The sequence below is a fragment of the Perca fluviatilis genome, chromosome 4 (genome assembly GCF_010015445.1).
Source record: "Perca fluviatilis chromosome 4, GENO_Pfluv_1.0, whole genome shotgun sequence".
NCBI lineage: Eukaryota > Metazoa > Chordata > Actinopteri > Perciformes > Percidae > Perca > Perca fluviatilis.
This window is the reverse complement of record NC_053115.1, coordinates 16,199,227-16,217,127: the sequence shown is the minus strand read 5'-3', so window position 1 is coordinate 16,217,127 and position 17,901 is coordinate 16,199,227. Positions and strand designations below refer to the sequence as shown.

The following is a 17,901-nucleotide window of genomic DNA, read 5'->3' as shown; positions in this document are numbered from 1 at the left end:
TCTTTTGACTCTTCTACTTGTCTGAAGTGTCCCAGGTGAATTTTGAACCTACTATAAAGTCATCCGTCATCTGTTTATACATCAGCCTCCACTTATGGATGCCCATGGGAGGAGTTATAGCTGTTGATGAAAACAGTAATAAACACATCTGCTTACAACTACATTATGGTGTAGCTACTACTAAGGATTATAATGCCATATGTGATTACAGTGCATTAGAATTTTTTTTTTTGTGAGTAAATCACCAAAGAGCCACTTAACTCTTTTTGACCCATCTTTTTCTGTGATTGATTTTTAGTGAATAGCTTCACAAAATATGTTTGGTTGTTATGGCAGTTTTTTTTAATTTGAATATCCTATCCCTTAAATGGAAGAATATGAAGGGGAAAAAATGAATGATATAAGATTAGGAAAGTAGTATTTGTTGCAGGGTTATTGTAAGTAAGTTTAAAGTGTAAAATAAATGGACTCTAGCTAATAGGACAAATAATGTCTTCTTGATATCACATTTCCCTTCTTTTCTAGGTTGTCATCTCTTGTCAGAAAGCAAAGGGGTTATATTGAATTTTGTATAGATTTTTTATTTTATTTGTCAGGGACCATGCACAGTTCAGGCCCTGTACCAGAGTTAGCTATACAGCTAATTTACATATGTGGTCCCTGGGCAAGGGAGATAAAAGAACAATGTAGACAATACTATCAAAACGGATAAAAACTTAACATGTGACTAGCATTACTCACATACAGGTGCTGGTCATATAATTAGAATATCAAAAAGTTGATTTATGTCATTAATTCCATTCAGAAAGTGAACTTTGTATATTATATTCATTTATTACACACAGACTGATATATTTCAAATATTTATTTCTTTTAATTGTGAGGATTATAACTGACAACTAATGAAAATCCCAAATTCAGTAGCTCTGAAAATTAGAATATTACTTAAGACCAATACAAAAAGGATTTTTAGAAATGTTGGCCAACTGAAAAGTATGAACATGAAAAGAATGAGCATGTACAGCACTCAATACTTAGTTGGGGCTCCTTTTGCCTGAATTACTGCATCAATGCGCGTGGCATGGAGTCAATTGGTCTGTGGCGCTGCTCAGGTGTTAGGAGAGCCCAGGTTGCTCTGATAGTGGCCTTCAGCATTGTTGGGTCTGGCGTATCACATCTTCCTCTTCACAATATATAATACCCCATAGATTTTCTATAGGGTTAAGGTCAGGCGAGTTTGCTGGCCAATTAAGAACAGGGATACCATGGTCCTTAAACCAGGTACTGGTAGCTTTGGCACTGTGTGCAGGTGCCAAGTCCTGTTGGAAAATGAAATCTGCATCGCCAGAAAGTTGGTCAGCAGCAGGAAGCATGAAGTGCTCTAAAACTTCCTGGTAGACGGCTGCGTTGACCTTGGACCTCAGAAAACACAATGGACCAACACCAGCAGATGACATGGCACCCCAAACTATCACTGACTGTGGAAACTTTACACTGGACTTCAAGCAACGTGGATTTTGTGCCTCTCCTCTCTTCCTCCAGAGTCTGGGACCTTAATTTCCAAAAGGAAATGCAAAATTTACTTTTATCAGAGAACATAACTTTGGACCACTCAGCAGCAGTCCAGTCCTTTTTGTCTTTAGCCCAGGGGAGACGCTTCTGACGCTGTGTCTTGTTCAAGAGTGGCTTGACACAAGGAATGCGACAGCTGAAAGCCATGTCTTGCATATGTCCGTGCGTGGTGGTTCTTGAAGCACTGACTCCAGCTGCAGTCCACTCTTTGAATCTCCCCCACATTTTTGAATGGGTTTTGTTTCACAATCCTCTCCAGTGTGCGGTTATCCCTATTGCTTGTACACTTTTTTCTACCACATCTTTTCCTTCCCTTCACCTCTCTATTAATGTGCTTGGACACAGAGCTCTGTGAACAGCCAGCCTCTTTAGCAATGACCTTTTGTGTCTTGCCCTCCTCGTGCAACGTGTCAATGGTCGCCTTTTGGACAGTGGTCAAGTCAGCAGTCTTCCCCATGACTGTGTAGCCTACAGAACTAGACTGAGAGGCCATTTACAGGCCTTTGCAGGTGTTTTGAGTTAATTAGCTGATTATAGTGTGGCACGGTGTCTTCAATATTGAACCTTTTCACAATATTCTAATTTTCTGAGATACTGAATTTGGGGTTTTCATTAGTTGTCAGTTATAATCATCAAAATTAAAAGAAATAAACACTTGAAATATATCAGTCTGTGTGGAATGAATGTATACATTATACAAGTTTCACTTTTTGAATGGAATTACTGAAATAAATCAACCTTTTCATGATATTCTAATTATATGACCAGCACCTGTATAAACCAAAATACAAATATACATTCCATGTTATAAAAAGATCAATGATCACATAGTTGATTCGCCTTCAGCCAAGTCTTTAAGGACATTTTAAAACTGCTGAGACTTGCACAATCTCTAATGTGAAGTGGAATTAAGTTCCACTTTTCTACTACAGTAAATGAAAAAGCTGAAATTTAGTCTTCCTAAATTGAGTTTAACAGTCACCTCTTACAGAAGCCCTGGTGACCCTTACATTATCTCTGCAAAATGACACACATTGCTTGAGTGGGGGTGGTGCAAGATTATGGGTCAATTTATACATCAGGCACATGTCTGCAAAACAAAGAAAACTGTCAAAGGTTAATAGGTTGTATTTTTTTATGATGGTGCAGTGGTGGTAGTTTCTTGGTTTTTTTTGTCAAGAGCTTTCACAGCTTGTTTGTAAAGGGTACATAAAGGTTTTAGCGGAGTCCCACCCGCCTGGGACCAGCTTGTAGAACAGTAAGATAAATGTGAGAAGCTCATTGAATGCAAAAACAGTTTAACTGCGGATATTGGTAACTGGTGTGTTATATGTCTAAAATTAGCTAAACTAGCTCTGACACAGTTGGAGATCTTTTTTATGTGTTTTTTAAAACTTAAGTTAGAATCAGTGTATCAAAATGTATTTTTTTGAAAAAACCTTGCCTGTGTGAAATTACAAGCATGATTTTGTGGAACTGTTGGGGGCAGCACTGCACCCCAGAGCGTCTGTGCTACCGGAAACAGAAAAGGTGAAGATGCTCAAGCCAGAGCCTGTCTATGGAGAGCCTGTTCACTCCCTATCTCACTCCCTATTAAGCCCCATTGTACCAACCCGGAATTTTCCCGAGAGTGGAAGGTCTCCCCTTATTAGAAATTCTCTGCTCAAGCCCATAGATAGTATATGTATATAACCGGGTCAAGCCAGAGCCGGTCCTTCTTATATACTGTCTATGAGCCGGTCGCGATATTTTTTCTCCCACTATGGCCACGCCAAGACCCGCCCTTCAATAGCATTCACAAACTACTATTGGCCAGGCGTCCATGCTTACATGTACAGGTCCTATCCCCTGACCAATCCCCCAACCTTAACCACTCGAGGTCAAATGCCTAACGCCCAACCAATCTAGCTGCTTCGTAGGGCGGGTCTTGCAAGCCGGTCTGCTCAAGTGGTAGATGCTAGATCGGATCCGCTAGACGTTCCGACATCAAAGGACGTGCCTCGTTGTCCGGCTTGTTCTGCCTCTGATTGGCTTACCCTGCCCTAACCAATCCAAACTCCCCATGCCTAAACGCAACCAGTGATAGAGAAAGACATCTCTATGGCTCTGAATGCAACTACGTCGACCATTCTGGCAGATCCGATTTAGGATCTACCTGCTCAAGCAAGGATAGGAAGTATAGTTGTGGAACAAGCTAACTGATGCTGGACTGAACACATTTGTCATATTCATGTGTTGCGTTTGTGTGTCAGTAAGAGTCGTTTTCCTCGGAGCTGTTGCTGTAAATCAAAAAGAGGAATTGAATCTGTCCCAGTGAGAAGACATGAGCTCGGTCAGAGAGGAAGGTAACAATGCTGTGCTAGCCGGCTAACGTTAACTTATCTGGAAAGGTTAAGCCTGAAGTTGATTTGAGTCTGAATGAAAAATTAACGTAGGTGTCGTAACGTTACCCACTTGTTAAAAGTGTCACGTTAATAACAAGCCGCCCAGGACTTTTAAAATCTGTACCTGTTACACCATTCACGAGTGAACAGGACTGTTAGCTCTGATGTTTTTCATAGAAAGTCACCTTGAGTCCGGTCATTAAATGATTGTCCTCGTTTTTGTCATTATTATAAGTCAAGGTTTTCCTCACGAGAACATGTCGACTGTCGTAGCGTCGGTATATCTCTTCCAGTGGTGAAAAATAACTCCGTACATTTCTCAGGTAGTGTACTCCACTAATATACGATTTTGAGGTAGTCTACTTACTGCTTTATACTTGGAATCCACTAGATTTCAGAGGGAAACATATTGTACTTTTTACTTCCTTGCATTCATTTGACAGCTATAGATACAAATATATAAATATATATATATATAGATATAAATATGTCGCACAAAAACATAAGCTTACACAATACAGTGAAGTGTAAGATATTAAACCAGTGCTTCTAATTCTTTTTGGCTAATGACCCCTCACAAAAGAGCAGTGTTTACTTGGGCCCCCTTAAGTTTCAGTGGACTCGACCCCCAAGTTGGGAACAACTCAACTCTACTAAAATACATAACTTTGTACAAAGTCCACCTTATTCAGATAATACAGTAACATGCTACCTGAGCATTGAAGCATCTAATTGTAGTATGAGTATACATTGTTGTATTTATACTCCTAGCAAAGTTAAGGATCCAAATGCCTCATCCACTATTTAACTTTTCATATTCATAAGAGAAGATAACAATATATTGGCTGATAGTTGTTTTTTTAACTAACATTTTTGTCGATTCAAAGGATTTTGTTTTAATAATGAATGTTGACCATGATATATATATACAGAGGCATTTTACAGTTGGAAAACTAAGATGCCTCTGGATGACAATCTATGTCGTCATTGTTTCTAAATGACCTCAAACCTCAGTGTTTTTGGGTAAGGGAGTAAATCTCATCAGCGTCCGTGAGCCAATAAGCATTAGGGCTGCACGATATGAGGAAAATATTTAATTGCGATTATTTGACTGATATTGCAATTGCTATATGATTCAAGATATTGGAGGGAATGATCATTTATGTATTATTATTCTCATTTTCATTGAAAAATATTAAAATAAAATAAAATGATAATAGTGTGATTTTTGCAGGATCTGTACCAAACAAAGACGATTTGTAGGCCTGAATGCCTCTGTACCATCACAATACTTAAAGGGTTATTTCGTATTTTTTCAACCTGTACCCTATTTTCCTTGTTTTGTGTAAGTGACTGATAGGGACGACGATCTTTGACATTGGTCCAGTATTAAGCGTGAGCGCTGTAACCGGCAGCCACAGGCCGGGCTGCAATGTAACCCTAAAGGATGACTGTCCATCGTCAATTTGGTCTACTAAAAGTGATTTTTTTTTTTGGGCCACATTACTATTCTAAGAGTCCAACAACATTATGGAAAGGATCCCTACAGAGATAGGCATTTTTAAAACCTCTTTATGACCTTTTTGTTTAACCTAAACAGCTCTGAGGTTGTTAGCACTAAACCCACCAGACTCTATTTAAAAACAATACTTTTAGGGTGTATAGAGCCAACATATTTTCACATGTAAATCGGTAAACTATGAGTTTATTTCAACGTAAATATAAGCTGCGCAAATTGCCCTATTCACTATAGGGTTACCAGGTTGAAAAACATCGTAGTTACCCTTTAAATCAAAATGGTTTTCCTTCACAGACCCCGGCCTGCTATGAGGTACTTGGAGCTCCGTCACGACTGGCAGCCCACAGCACTCCGTACCCGCGCAAAGTCACCGTCTTTTGGGCTAATGGACAACCAAATGCCGCTGCCCTGACAGAGCTCCAGGGCCTGCAACTCCTCTCTTCCTGCTAGCTAAATGGCCCGTGTGTGAGAGTGAGAGCACGGTCAGCGAGCTTGTTACACCAGCAATCTCTTACCACATGTTACACACATGTCACGCCACTTATACAACATCTGACTAAATGTCTTATAAAGCTAACAACGGTGTCCGATTTCAAATTGATTAATATTTGTGAAGACTAGGTGGTTCGTCAGTCTGCTATGTGTAGCTAGCTATGTGTAGCTAGCTACAAATCACGGATAGTTAGCTTCATTTTCGTCGTAATTCGAGTATATTTACAGTTTGAATTTTGTCACGCCACGTATACAACATCTACCTAAGGGTCTTATAAAGATAACAACGGTGTCCAATTTCAAGTTAATGAATATTTGTGAAGACTAGCTAGGTGTTTCGTTAGCTGCGACTGCCCCTTCAATTCTAGCTACAAATCACGGATAGTTAGCTTCATTTGCGGCGTAATTCAAGTATATTTACAGTTTGAATTTTGCCACGCCACGTATACAACATCTACCTAAGGGTCTTATAAAGCTAACAATGGTGTCCGATTTCAAGTTAATGAATTTTTGTGAATTCCAGAGGAATTCTAAGAGGAGCTAGCTCTCATTGATAGAGCTCCATCCAGCCACAGGCTCTATCGATGAGACTCGGACAAGCGGCGTTTATTTCCCCAATCGTTTGTTTAAATATCTCAACAATTATAATTACACACATTATAAAATTAACTAAAACTTGTGGTAAGAGATTGATGGCGTAACAAGCTCGCTGACCGCGCTCTCACTCACACACACCGGGCATTTAGCTAGCAGGAAGAGGGGAGGCCCTGGAGCTCTGTCAGGGCAGGGGCATTTGGTTGTCCATTAGCCCAAAAGACGGTGACTTTGCGCAGGTATGGAGTGCTGTGGGCTGCCAGTCGTGACGGAGCTCCAAGTACCTCATAGCAGGCCGGGGTTTGTGAAGGAAGGCAGGCCGGGCGGCAAGGCAGCAACACAGGCAGCACCGGCGCTGAACTCCGACACACAGTCGGACAAAATTTGCAATTAGCCATCCATTCTCGTAAAACAATCCATATATGAGCTTTACATAGTTGATTTCTCGCATAAAAAAGTTTCAGAAGTGAATTTTTTAATGGAATAGCAGAGATCTGCGTGACCTAGATTCAGAAGACTACCTGATCTCAGGTCAGTTGTGTAGCCTATGTAAATGTTGGGGCGTGACCGTTCTCTTAACCCTTGTGTTGTCCTTCGGGTCCCAGTGACCCGAAGGACAACACAAGGATTATGTACTTCCCTTTACTTTGTTGAGAATTGCTCTCTAAACAAGGGTTAATACAGCACCTTAGTTCTTGTTTGTACAGCATTTTGGTCAGCTTAAACTGTGTTTAAATGTGTTCTAGAAATAAACTTTACTTACTTACTTTACAAGAAACAGGGTTTAGAGAGCAATTCTCAACAAAGTAAAGGGAAGTACATAATCCTTGTGTGGTCCTTCGGGTCACTGGGACCCGAAGGACCACACAAGGGTTAATACACCCATGTGCGTGACAAAGGTACAGGTCTTTGGAGGTTGACGTCAACTTCCAGCTTTGTTGAGATTCGCCTGTTTTCAGCAGCAGTTTCAAAATATGAGATTTTCATAGTAAAGGGGTGTCAAAGGGATTTTGAGCTTCTATGTATGTCCTATTTACCCACCGAACTGTAGTTATTTAACTGTGACCGAGTAAAATCGGTTTTGCATTCTATCACCCCTTTAAGGCATACTGTTTCTGCCTTCCCTGTTCTACCTGTAAAGCACTTTGGGTAAACTGTTGTTTGTTTAAATGTGCTATACAAATAAAATGACTTGACTTGACTTAACTGACAGTTTGTTTGTGTTGTCCTTCCACATTTTACACAACAGGTAAAGACCGAATCATCTTTGTCACCAAAGAGGATCATGCAACACCCAGCAGTGCTGAGCTTGTAGAGGAAGATCCTAATAATGACCCATATGAGGAGCGAGGTGAGGAGCGGTAAAACTACTTCAGGCTTTTAGCTCGGGTTAGGTTTTATAAAAATGATTACCCGCAAATTAACTTACCGGTAATCCTCCTCTCTCATCCTAGGCCTGATTCTTCCCAGTGGGGGATCAACTGGAACTGCCCCTGCCTGGGTGGGATGGCCAGTGGACCCTGTGGGACTGAATTTAAGGATGCCTTCTCCTGTTTCCACTATAGTAAGGAGGAGGTGAAGGGTTCTGAATGCCTGGAGCAGTTTAGGGCCATGCAGGAGTGTATGCAGCGCTACCCGGAGCTCTATCCGCAAGAAGACGAGAAGGTGCAACGAGAACAATCATCTGAAACTCACCAGACCTCACAAGACTCTGCATCTGCAGAAACGTCAGGTGCAAACTCAGCATCTGCCACTAAGCAAGACGCTGATTCTACACAACCCTACACAGAGGGCTCAGTGGAAAGCTAATGATGAGCCTTGGTGGCAACATGAGCCCTTTTTGCAATCTGTTTTTTTTAATATGTACTGTTAATAGTTTATTTTATGACTTTATAAGGTAGGGGGAAAAAGTGGTTTTGGTAGAAATATCAGAAATGCTTGTTTTGCTCTCAGTGGCTGGAGGGGCTGGAGATATTGTGTATGTTTAACAGCAGTTAGCAGCTGATTGGCCAGCAGGACAACCAGAGAAAAAGTAAACAAACCGAAACTTACAAATCATGTTCAGACAGTGTCAAGTTAGCATTGAAGAGTAAAGTCCACACCAGCATCTAAACTGATGAAAGTGATATTTCTTGGTAAGTTTACAAGCTGTAGGGCTTGACATTAACCTTGACATTAACCTTCTGAGTTATTTGTCCTTAGGACACTTCTTCAGGTAAAAATGACAATTTACATGTTACCAGCTGCAATGCTTTCTTCAACAACAGAAACAATGTATAGACTAAAACAGAAGTAATACCTTTCAATCATCACTTATGACCCACTAGAAGTGTGTGGTGGTGTCTGTATCTGCAGAGACCCTGCCCTCTGCCTGCATTTTCTCTTTTCTTTTTATATATGACAGTTGGGATGTTTTGGGTGTCAACAAAAAGCATTTGGCCCCCCATGGGTGTGTCATTTTGTGTGATAAAATGTTTAATATTCATATTAACCATTGACTCAAAGTTTATATTGGTGACATTATGGATAAAATTGCTAAATTCACAGAGGTGTGAAAAATCTACTGAAGACTAGTCTTGAGTAGTGTGTTTCCACAGCTGCCATCTGTCCTATTGGACTGCATTTCTTCTGCTAATTTATAACCAGACTTCACCTCAGCTGAACTTTATTAAACCATTTGGGTCCAACACAGGATTGACTAAAGTGACTTGAAGTGAATATTGTTGAACGTTTTATAATAAATTATCCCTTATAATAATGGTTATTGTGAGATTTAATTGTTGTTTATCCCTTATATGTACTAAGCCTGATATTGCAATAATGACCTTATACTGTAATCACCACGTAGCAAGTCTGGAGAAAATGTGTAAACTCATGACAAGCAGGGGTTAACTCTTTTTTTAGTAGACCATAAACAACATACACAAGAAACTTTGCCTGAATATCTTTACTTCATTTGAATTGTACCTGGTTTGAATTAATTTATGCAAAATATACAGATTCTACGAAGAGTGCAGTAACATCTCCAATTACCCTGTCTGCTCTCGGCCAGTGACTTGAATGAGCAAAGATCAGGTAATTATAATGAACCACTTTGTTATTTTGTTTGTGCTTTCCATTCTCATTAGCAAAATATTGACCCTCTAAGCTTGCTGAAAAGTAAATTCTATAATAATTTTTATTTCTAAATTAAAAAATGAATATAACAAGTAAACTGATTTATTTCAACCCATAACAAAAACAATCCCTGTCATTGGATTTGTTGAGGCTGACGCAGATGTGGGGTTTCCTGTTATATCAAATTACTGCTAATAATAATCATTTTAAAATCAGTAATGTCAGTAACACCATATAATTCAAACTTTAGATTGAATTGTATTGGGGGTGTGTGGGGAGGAGGGAAGGGTTGGTGGTCTTGTGTTGTCTGTTGTTGTCTTGTGTTGTCTGTTGTTTATGGTCTGTCTTTTTGATGAGCTGTATGGTGCAAGATGAATTTCCGAAAGGATCAATAAATGTCTATCTATAGGATAGCTATACTTTCTGACAGGACAATTTTCTAAACTCATTCCACATTCTCTTTATAATTACATAACTAGTCTGAACATTGAGCTGTCAATGAGCATTTTTAAATGAGACTTTATGAGAGAACGATGGATGGATCTGCAGGGAATAATATGATTCTACATTATAGTTTTTGACCTGTCCAAAGGTTTTGGCACGCACTTAACCCGAGTTACATGTCTAAGCATCAGGGGTCAGAGGTCAGTGGCAGTGTTTGTCCACTGAAGCATGTGCCACTTCAAACTCCCTCAGGGATCAATAATCACCAAACATCCTTTTTCTATCCGCGGCGTACCATTGGTTGATGGCGAAGGGCAAAGACAAGCAAAAAGCCAATGAGACAGTAAGGCAGAGAGTGATCGCCCTCAAATCTTCACAAGTACCTTCTTTCTCTCCATAGAGGACGGTTTGCTGTGAGGGCGAGAGCTGCCTTCGATCTCCAGCGTGATCTCTGTCTCCAGGTGTCTGCTCAAGTGTGTGACAGGAAATCCTCACAAACAGCATGTCATCTTTAAAAGACATATGCAGTGGATTACCCCTGGAACCTTTGCCCCCTAACCGGGGAAGAGACCCCAATTTGCCACATGCACCTATCCGGACCCCCAACCTTACAGCAGAGGAAGAGCGGGTGAGTCAATATACAAACCATTTTGGTGCATTTAACATTGTTCACCTTTGTCACTCAGCTTATGGTGGCTAATGTTAGCTGACTTTAGATAGGCATTGCTGTATAACCTGCACACTGCCGGACTCAGCTTGACTCCTGCTGACTTCATGACTTTAAATATACATTTTAATGGTTGTACCACAACAAGTAAAACTACAGGTAAACACGTTCTTACCTCGCCAGACATGAATAGAAATCACCTTTGTCACTCAATAAATTATAAATCAGTAATCAAAAGACATGTAGACCTCTTAAATACCGGTGTAACTATTGTTTCTTGATAATGGCATTCCATTTTGTGCATACTTTACTTGCACACCTAAATGAAACAGAGCAATCATTAATGAAATTCGGTACTCCTGTGCTTTTCAACTATAACAAGTTGAAATACTTTCTGTGAATTGTCTACATTTCTACAACATTTCTATAATGACGATATATGTATAATGGTATTGAAAGCACTCTATATGGACCAGCTTGGCTGCAGTCAAAACTTTAAAATTGCTTTACTGTGACCGATGTGGAAGCACAGTTGACTTTTATGCCATGCTGTGTACTCTGCCCTAAAAAATTGATTATTCTCTTAGGTCCTCAACTGATTGCCAAACTTAGAGCAACGGCTTCAGTCAATGATTAAAAGAGACACGGGGAGTGCTCTGCCTTTTAGCCTTAACGTGTAAAAGATCTACTCATCTGTCTGTATTGAAACATTGATTTGCAGTGTACAATGTTTGTTCACTAACCTACTGTAAATGCCTTTTCCCTCTAGTTGGCACTGAGAAATGCATTACGTTATTTCCCTCCCTCCCACCACGTAACACTTGCACCCGAATTTGCTCAAGAGCTGCGGCAGTACGGGCACATCTACATGTACCGCTTCTGCCCCACATTACGCATGAGGTGAGGCAACCTGGCAATGAGCCAATAGCTATCTTGAAATATGAGAGTAAAATAAATCTTATATGTATTGGCTGGCATAAGTTTAAACATTTGTATATATGTATATATATACTGTATAATAATAATTTAGTTAACTGAAAATGAAAACAATAGATACAACAAAACTAGAGCACAGATACTGATGTGTCTGTGTTAATGCAATATCGGCCAACATTATGACTGCAGATATACAGTATCTGGTCTGGTATGACCAGTAGCTTATGGTGGCTAATGTTAGCTGATAGGCATTGCTGTATAACCTGCACGCTGCCGGACTCAGCTTGGCTCCTGCTGACTTCATGACTTTAAATATACATTTTAATGGTTGTACCACAACAAGTAAAACTACAGGTAAACATACCTTACCTCGCCAGACATGAACAGAAATCATTATGTCATCCTGTAACTAAAACCTCTGGCCACAGTGGCTTCTGTTCAGCAAAAGTTACATAGTCTCGCTTTAAGATGGTATTGTCTCAGTGATGTGAGTTTCCCTCTGTCTCCTCAGAGCTTACCCCATAAATCAGTACCCATGCTGCACACGTCAAGCTGCCTCCATAATGCTAATGATCATGAACAACCTGGACCCAGCAGTTGCTCAGGTGAGCCTCTAACACAGCTTGTATGTTAAGTAACTAAGCGTGTGAAGACTTATGTTTAATTCAATGTCTTGATGGCGGCTTCATTTTTCTTTATCCTTCAGTTCCCCCAGGAGCTCGTCACCTACGGAGGGAATGGACAGGTGTTTAGTAACTGGGCCCAGGTAAGCCCTGAGTTAGCTTGTGTTCATCCAGTGGATTTGGTAATGATATAGTCTAAATAGATAAATATTAATGACTTGTGTGTGTCTGGGTGCAGTTTCGCCTGGTCATGCATTACCTAAGCGAGATGACAGAGGAACAAACTCTGGTCATGTACAGCGGTCATCCCATGGGCCTGTTCCCCAGCCTGCCTTCATCACCTCGCGCCATCATCACCAACGGCATGGTAACTGCCCAACACTGATTTAATCAGCTCACATGCAACCCTTTGTACTGACGCACTCACTCTCTTTTTTTTTTTGCATCACTCAGGTTGTTCCAAATTACTCCTCCAGAAATCAGTATGAAAAGATGTTTGCCCTTGGTGTGTCAATGTAAGTTTTTAATGTGCTATTCAGGAAGGAAATGATGCTATGTTAAGCCTGTAGATGTTGTGATGTAACCTGTGTTCTTGTGTTTTCAGGTACGGTCAAATGACAGCAGGCAGCTACTGCTACATTGGACCTCAAGGGATTGTTCATGGCACTTTGGTTTGTGATTCTTTGCGCACACAGCATTTTACTCATGAATATGGATAACTTTTATCAGTGGTTACCTAACCAACTGTAAAAATGAAACTTATTTGTAAGACTTTTTTCTAGTCTTTGCTTTCTAGTCTTTGCTTTTTCATTTATTATGAAATAATGCATAGTTTTACCTCTTCAGACCTCTAAAATAATTGAAACGATCTGAGGAGGGAAAATCATGGTCACATGTCAAAAAGGTTGGGAACCACTGCTTGAAATCATAACATTCAGTTCCTGTTGTTTTTTTCTGTGTAGCTGACTGTGCTGAATGCTGGCCGGAGGTACCTGGGCTCTGATGACTTGAGGGGGCGCGTCTTTGTGACATCTGGCCTGGGGGGCATGAGTGGAGCTCAGGCAAAAGCTGCCGTCATTGCCGGTTGTATTGGCGTGATAGCAGAGGTCAGCTGGTGTCCAGTCATTTCCTGTTAATACTTACTGCTGACTGAGTGAGAAAGAAGGAAGTCCTGTATGCCAGGGTGACTGTGAATTTGATTTCTATGTAGGTGGATGAAGCTCCTCTTAGAAAGAGACATGAGCAGGGCTGGCTGATGGAGGTCACCAGCAGCATGGAGCACTGCATTAAACGCATCAGGTAACAAAGAGAAAAAGTAGTCTTTTTATTTAAAAAAAAAGTTGCTGCATCCTTACTATTATTATGGTCATGAGGGTTTTAATATGACAGACCTTAAGGTTGTGTGTGTTTGTCTGTGTGTCATATTGTCAGCTCTAGCCAGTAAAAGTCCAGACTTGCAGTATTTGTAAAAAAAAAATAATTGGCTGCCCAGTTAGCTACCTGGCAGTGAGGGAGGACGTATTCACATCCTTTGCTAAAGTAAGAGTAGTAATACCACACTGTAAAAATACTCAGTGACAAGTAGCCTATGTAGGAGTGAAGTTACATCCAGCGGCTGCTTAGCTTAGCTTAGCATACAAGCTGGCCTGGTTCTGTCCAAAGGTAACTAAATCTGCCTATCAGCACCTCTAAAGCTTATTAAAGCTTAAGTGCATAACTTTTTGATATTAATGAACGTCCGTTACATTCAAACCGTTGCCAAATGAGTTGCTACGAAGCTACGAAACTTGAGTGAAGATAATTACCTCTTCTGAAGAGTCCATCATGTTGTTTTTAATCCTCCGTGTCCTCCTTGGCTACTAGCAACTGTGTTGGGGGAGGGGAGGTGAGGGGGGCGCGGTCATGCAAGGCTTGTATCATGTGGACGCACCGACAGTTTTGTTGTCATTACTTAGAATTCTTTATGGGGGCGGCAGAAACTACGCACTATAGCTTTAATTGACATGTTATATCACATTTGTTTACTCCGTACAAAAAAACGAAGTGTAAAAATAAAGCATCATAGTTTTATGGGAGGTTATGTGACGAATAATTTCCAGGTGGATTTTCTTGTCTTCCGACAGAGCAAACCTATTTGTTTTCCCCTATTTCCCATCTTTATCCTAAGCTAAGCTAACCAGCTGCTGATGGCAGCTTCATATTTACAGTACAGACATGAAAGACGTATCGATCTTCTCGTCTAACTCTCAGAAAGACGGAAAGTAAGTGTATTTCCCAAAATGTTGAGCAAGTCCTTTATTGTTTATTGTTGCCAATGGTCCAGGTGGTGCTAATTTTAACTACTTTATATACTGTTAAGTAGTTTAATCTATACAACTGTATCATGTTTTATGAGGTCATCATATGTAAAATATTTATTTCAAAGGAACTAGTAACTATTGCTGTTAAATAAATGTGGAGTAAAAAGTACAATATTTCCCTTTGAAATGTACAGGAGTAGAAGTATAAAGTGATATGAAATAGAAGTACTCAGGTATAGTACAAGTACCTAAATGTTTTTACTAAGTACAGTACTTGAAAAAGTGTACTTCACATTCCACCACTGCTACCTGGGCAATCTATTGTTGTATGTACAGCATGTTAGCACTGTGCTCCACAGAAAAGACAATGAGCTGTATCCCATAACAGAACCTGTCTGCTGTAAGTCATTTTTATTATTTTGTGTTTTTCAGAGAGGCTAAGACCTACAAGACTCCCCTCAGTATGGGTTACCATGGCAACATTGTAGACTTGTGGTGAGTTAGAAGAGCATACTTTCTGCTGCCCAGACACGACCCAGGTTCACTGTAGCTGCGAAAGAGCCACCTGTTGTTACATACTCTTGACATCTTTGTCCTACTTTTCTAACTTTCTAACCAGGGAGAGGCTGCTGTTGGAGTATGAGAGGACAGGGGAGCTCCTGGTGGACTTGGGTTCAGACCAGACCTCCCTTCACAACCCATATAACGGAGGCTACTACCCAGTCCAGCTCAGCTTCCGCCAGGCGATTCAGCTCATGTCGACTGATCCTAAAGGTTTCCAAACCACGGTCCAAGAAAGGTAATGTTAATCACACAGATAGACTTTTCTATTGTATACTGTCTGCAATATATGGGCTGAAATAGCTGAAATAACGTGTGTTTTACATGTGATCACAGTCTCCGAAGACACGTTGAGGCCATCAACAAGCTGTCTGATGCTGGTATGTTCTTCTGGGACTATGGCAATGCATTTCTCCTGGAGGCCCAGAGAGCTGGTCAGTAATGAAAACACTCACACTAACACACACAGAATATTTATTCATTATCATTCAGTCCATGTCAGACCAATAAAGAGGCTGTTTCTTGCTTTTATAGGAGCAAAGGTAGAAAAGGTTGGCGGTGGAGCAACAGAATTTCGTTACCCTTCTTATGTTCAGCACATTATGGGGTGAGACATTTTCTTATTAATGTAATCTAGCATTGATCCTGTAATAGAACTGTAGAAAATGTATAAGAAAAGACAGACCAGTAAAACTGTGATTGATAGTTTGTGATCGCTCTCCTTCTGCTTTTGCCGCAGGGACATTTTCTCTTTGGGTTTTGGCCCATTTCGCTGGGTGTGCACATCTGGCGACCCCAAAGATCTTGCTGTAACGGACGATATCGCAGCTAATGTCCTGGAGGAAATTAGTGCCAACGTGAGTGATCGCATCAGACAGCAGTACAACGATAACATCCGCTGGATCAGAGAGGCTGGAAAACACAAGATGGTGAGTAACTTTCTTGGCAACCAACGCCATTATTCGAAGACCAGTTTGATGAAAAAAAAACACAGCTGCAATAAGATGATTTCCTCTATGTATTCTCCTTGTTTAGGTTGTGGGTTCCCAAGCCAGAATCCTCTACTCTGACCAGAAAGGAAGAGTCTGCATTGCTTTGGCTATCAACCAGGCCATCGCCGACGGAAGAGTTTCAGTAAGAGGATAAATTGTTGATAGATTATTTCATGTTTACTGCATGAAATCAAAGTTTCACTGAAATCTCAACAGTGGCTTATGTTATATCTGTTTTTTAGGCTCCTGTGGTTATTAGCAGAGACCATCATGACGTCAGTGGCACAGACAGCCCGTTCAGAGAAACCTCTAATGTGTATGATGGCTCTGCCTTCTGTGCAGGTATGTGGTATGTTCACTACAGCTATGTAGGAAACCAGTGGCTCGGATTGTACATGCGACGAAAAACATTAACATTCATCATGTGTTGTCAGTTTTATGCTTTGTTCTGTGGACAATGATGCAATGAAACTTGACTTGTAAGTGGACACACTGCAGACTTTGTGACAGATGATTAAAAATATGAGAGCAGCCCTACAGCCCACACAAAATCTGCTCCTAGTTACACTAACATAAAACAATGTCTCCCTCTGACAGACATGGCGGTCCAGAACTTTGTCGGTGATGCATTCAGGGGCGCCACATGGGTAGCCCTGCACAACGGTGGTGGTGTCGGCTGGTAAGGCTGGCTGGTCATCCATTAAACAGTAATCTGTAATCTGTGTGAATGGTTTTGATTCATCAATACTTCTCTGTCGTTGAGTCAGTGTGTTTATTAATTTATCTCACCTACAAGGGGCGAGGTAATGAATGGAGGGTTTGGTTTGCTATTGGATGGCTCAGAGGAGACAGCAAAGCGTGCCAGACTGATGCTCAACTGGGACGTCTCCAATGGGGTGAGGGTGCAGAGAGCAGCCTGATAGATTCCAGCCTCACTTATTGTTTACAATGTGCTCTAATGGCTCTAATCTGTTTCTGTGTGCTGCAGGTGGCTCGTCGCTGCTGGTCTGGAAACTCAAATGCCTATGACACCATCCAGCACACCATGGAGGAGAACGGGCAGTTGCGTGTCACCATGCCTTTTCCTGTACAGGATGAGCGTGTGCTGGACTGTGCCCTGCAGGCCTAGCCAGCATTTAAACACAGGTTAACAATGAGCTACATACAGCCACACAGCAAAGGAAACCTGAGTGGTGGTCACTCAGACCTTTTCCAGCTGTTGAAATTATACACTGCAGACGGTCAGTAATGAATCAGTGGCAATATTGTTACATAAATTGTTTGCCGTGACTACACGGAATGCAAAGTAGGCTACAATATTGTGCTAGGCTGTTTTAATAATTGAATCTGCAAGAATATATTCTGTATTGTTTTGTGCTGAAAATTAAACTACAAATGTGTATCCATAATAAAGCCTATATGAGTCATTTGTATGTCAGTAATGTAATATACCAATAATGTAAGTGAAAATAAATCAGCCAGGATGTCAAAGCCAAGTTTTGGTCACAGCTGACAGCACCAAAGTAACAGGTTTGTTTCTGTCTTCAACTGCACATATTGTCCGCTTTGATATCTACATCCACCATGTTTTTGGTGCTGAAAAAATCACCTTGTCATTTAGCAACCATAGACAGATTACTGACACAATCACACAGCATGTCATCTGTTGTCACAACCTGAGTATAGGGTCCAGTACAGGG

The 17,901-nt window shown here is 40.8% G+C and overlaps 2 protein-coding genes across 2 annotated transcripts; both read left to right on the top strand.

The window, feature by feature from the left end:
• The first annotated feature begins 3,548 nt into the window (after positions 1–3,548).
• chchd4b (coiled-coil-helix-coiled-coil-helix domain containing 4b) lies at positions 3,549–9,492 on the top strand. Its single transcript, XM_039798176.1, is given in 4 exon segments — positions 3,549–3,917; positions 7,811–7,912; positions 8,016–8,033; positions 8,036–9,492. Coding segments are annotated over 4 exon segments (477 nt in total). The 5' UTR covers positions 3,549–3,895; the 3' UTR covers positions 8,371–9,492.
• Positions 9,493–10,624: 1,132 nt separating this feature from the next.
• On the top strand, positions 10,625–17,620 carry uroc1 (urocanate hydratase 1). The gene is made up of 19 exons (XM_039798174.1): positions 10,625–10,750; positions 11,559–11,689; positions 12,237–12,330; positions 12,432–12,491; positions 12,587–12,715; positions 12,802–12,863; positions 12,953–13,019; positions 13,311–13,454; positions 13,559–13,647; positions 15,081–15,143; positions 15,268–15,447; positions 15,546–15,643; positions 15,744–15,816; positions 15,949–16,138; positions 16,245–16,343; positions 16,444–16,543; positions 16,799–16,880; positions 16,998–17,097; positions 17,190–17,620. The coding sequence occupies exons 1-19, from the start codon at positions 10,625–10,627 to the stop codon at positions 17,328–17,330; spliced, it is 2,028 nt and encodes a 675-aa protein (XP_039654108.1). The 3' UTR covers positions 17,331–17,620.
• The last annotated feature ends 281 nt before the right edge of the window (positions 17,621–17,901 follow it).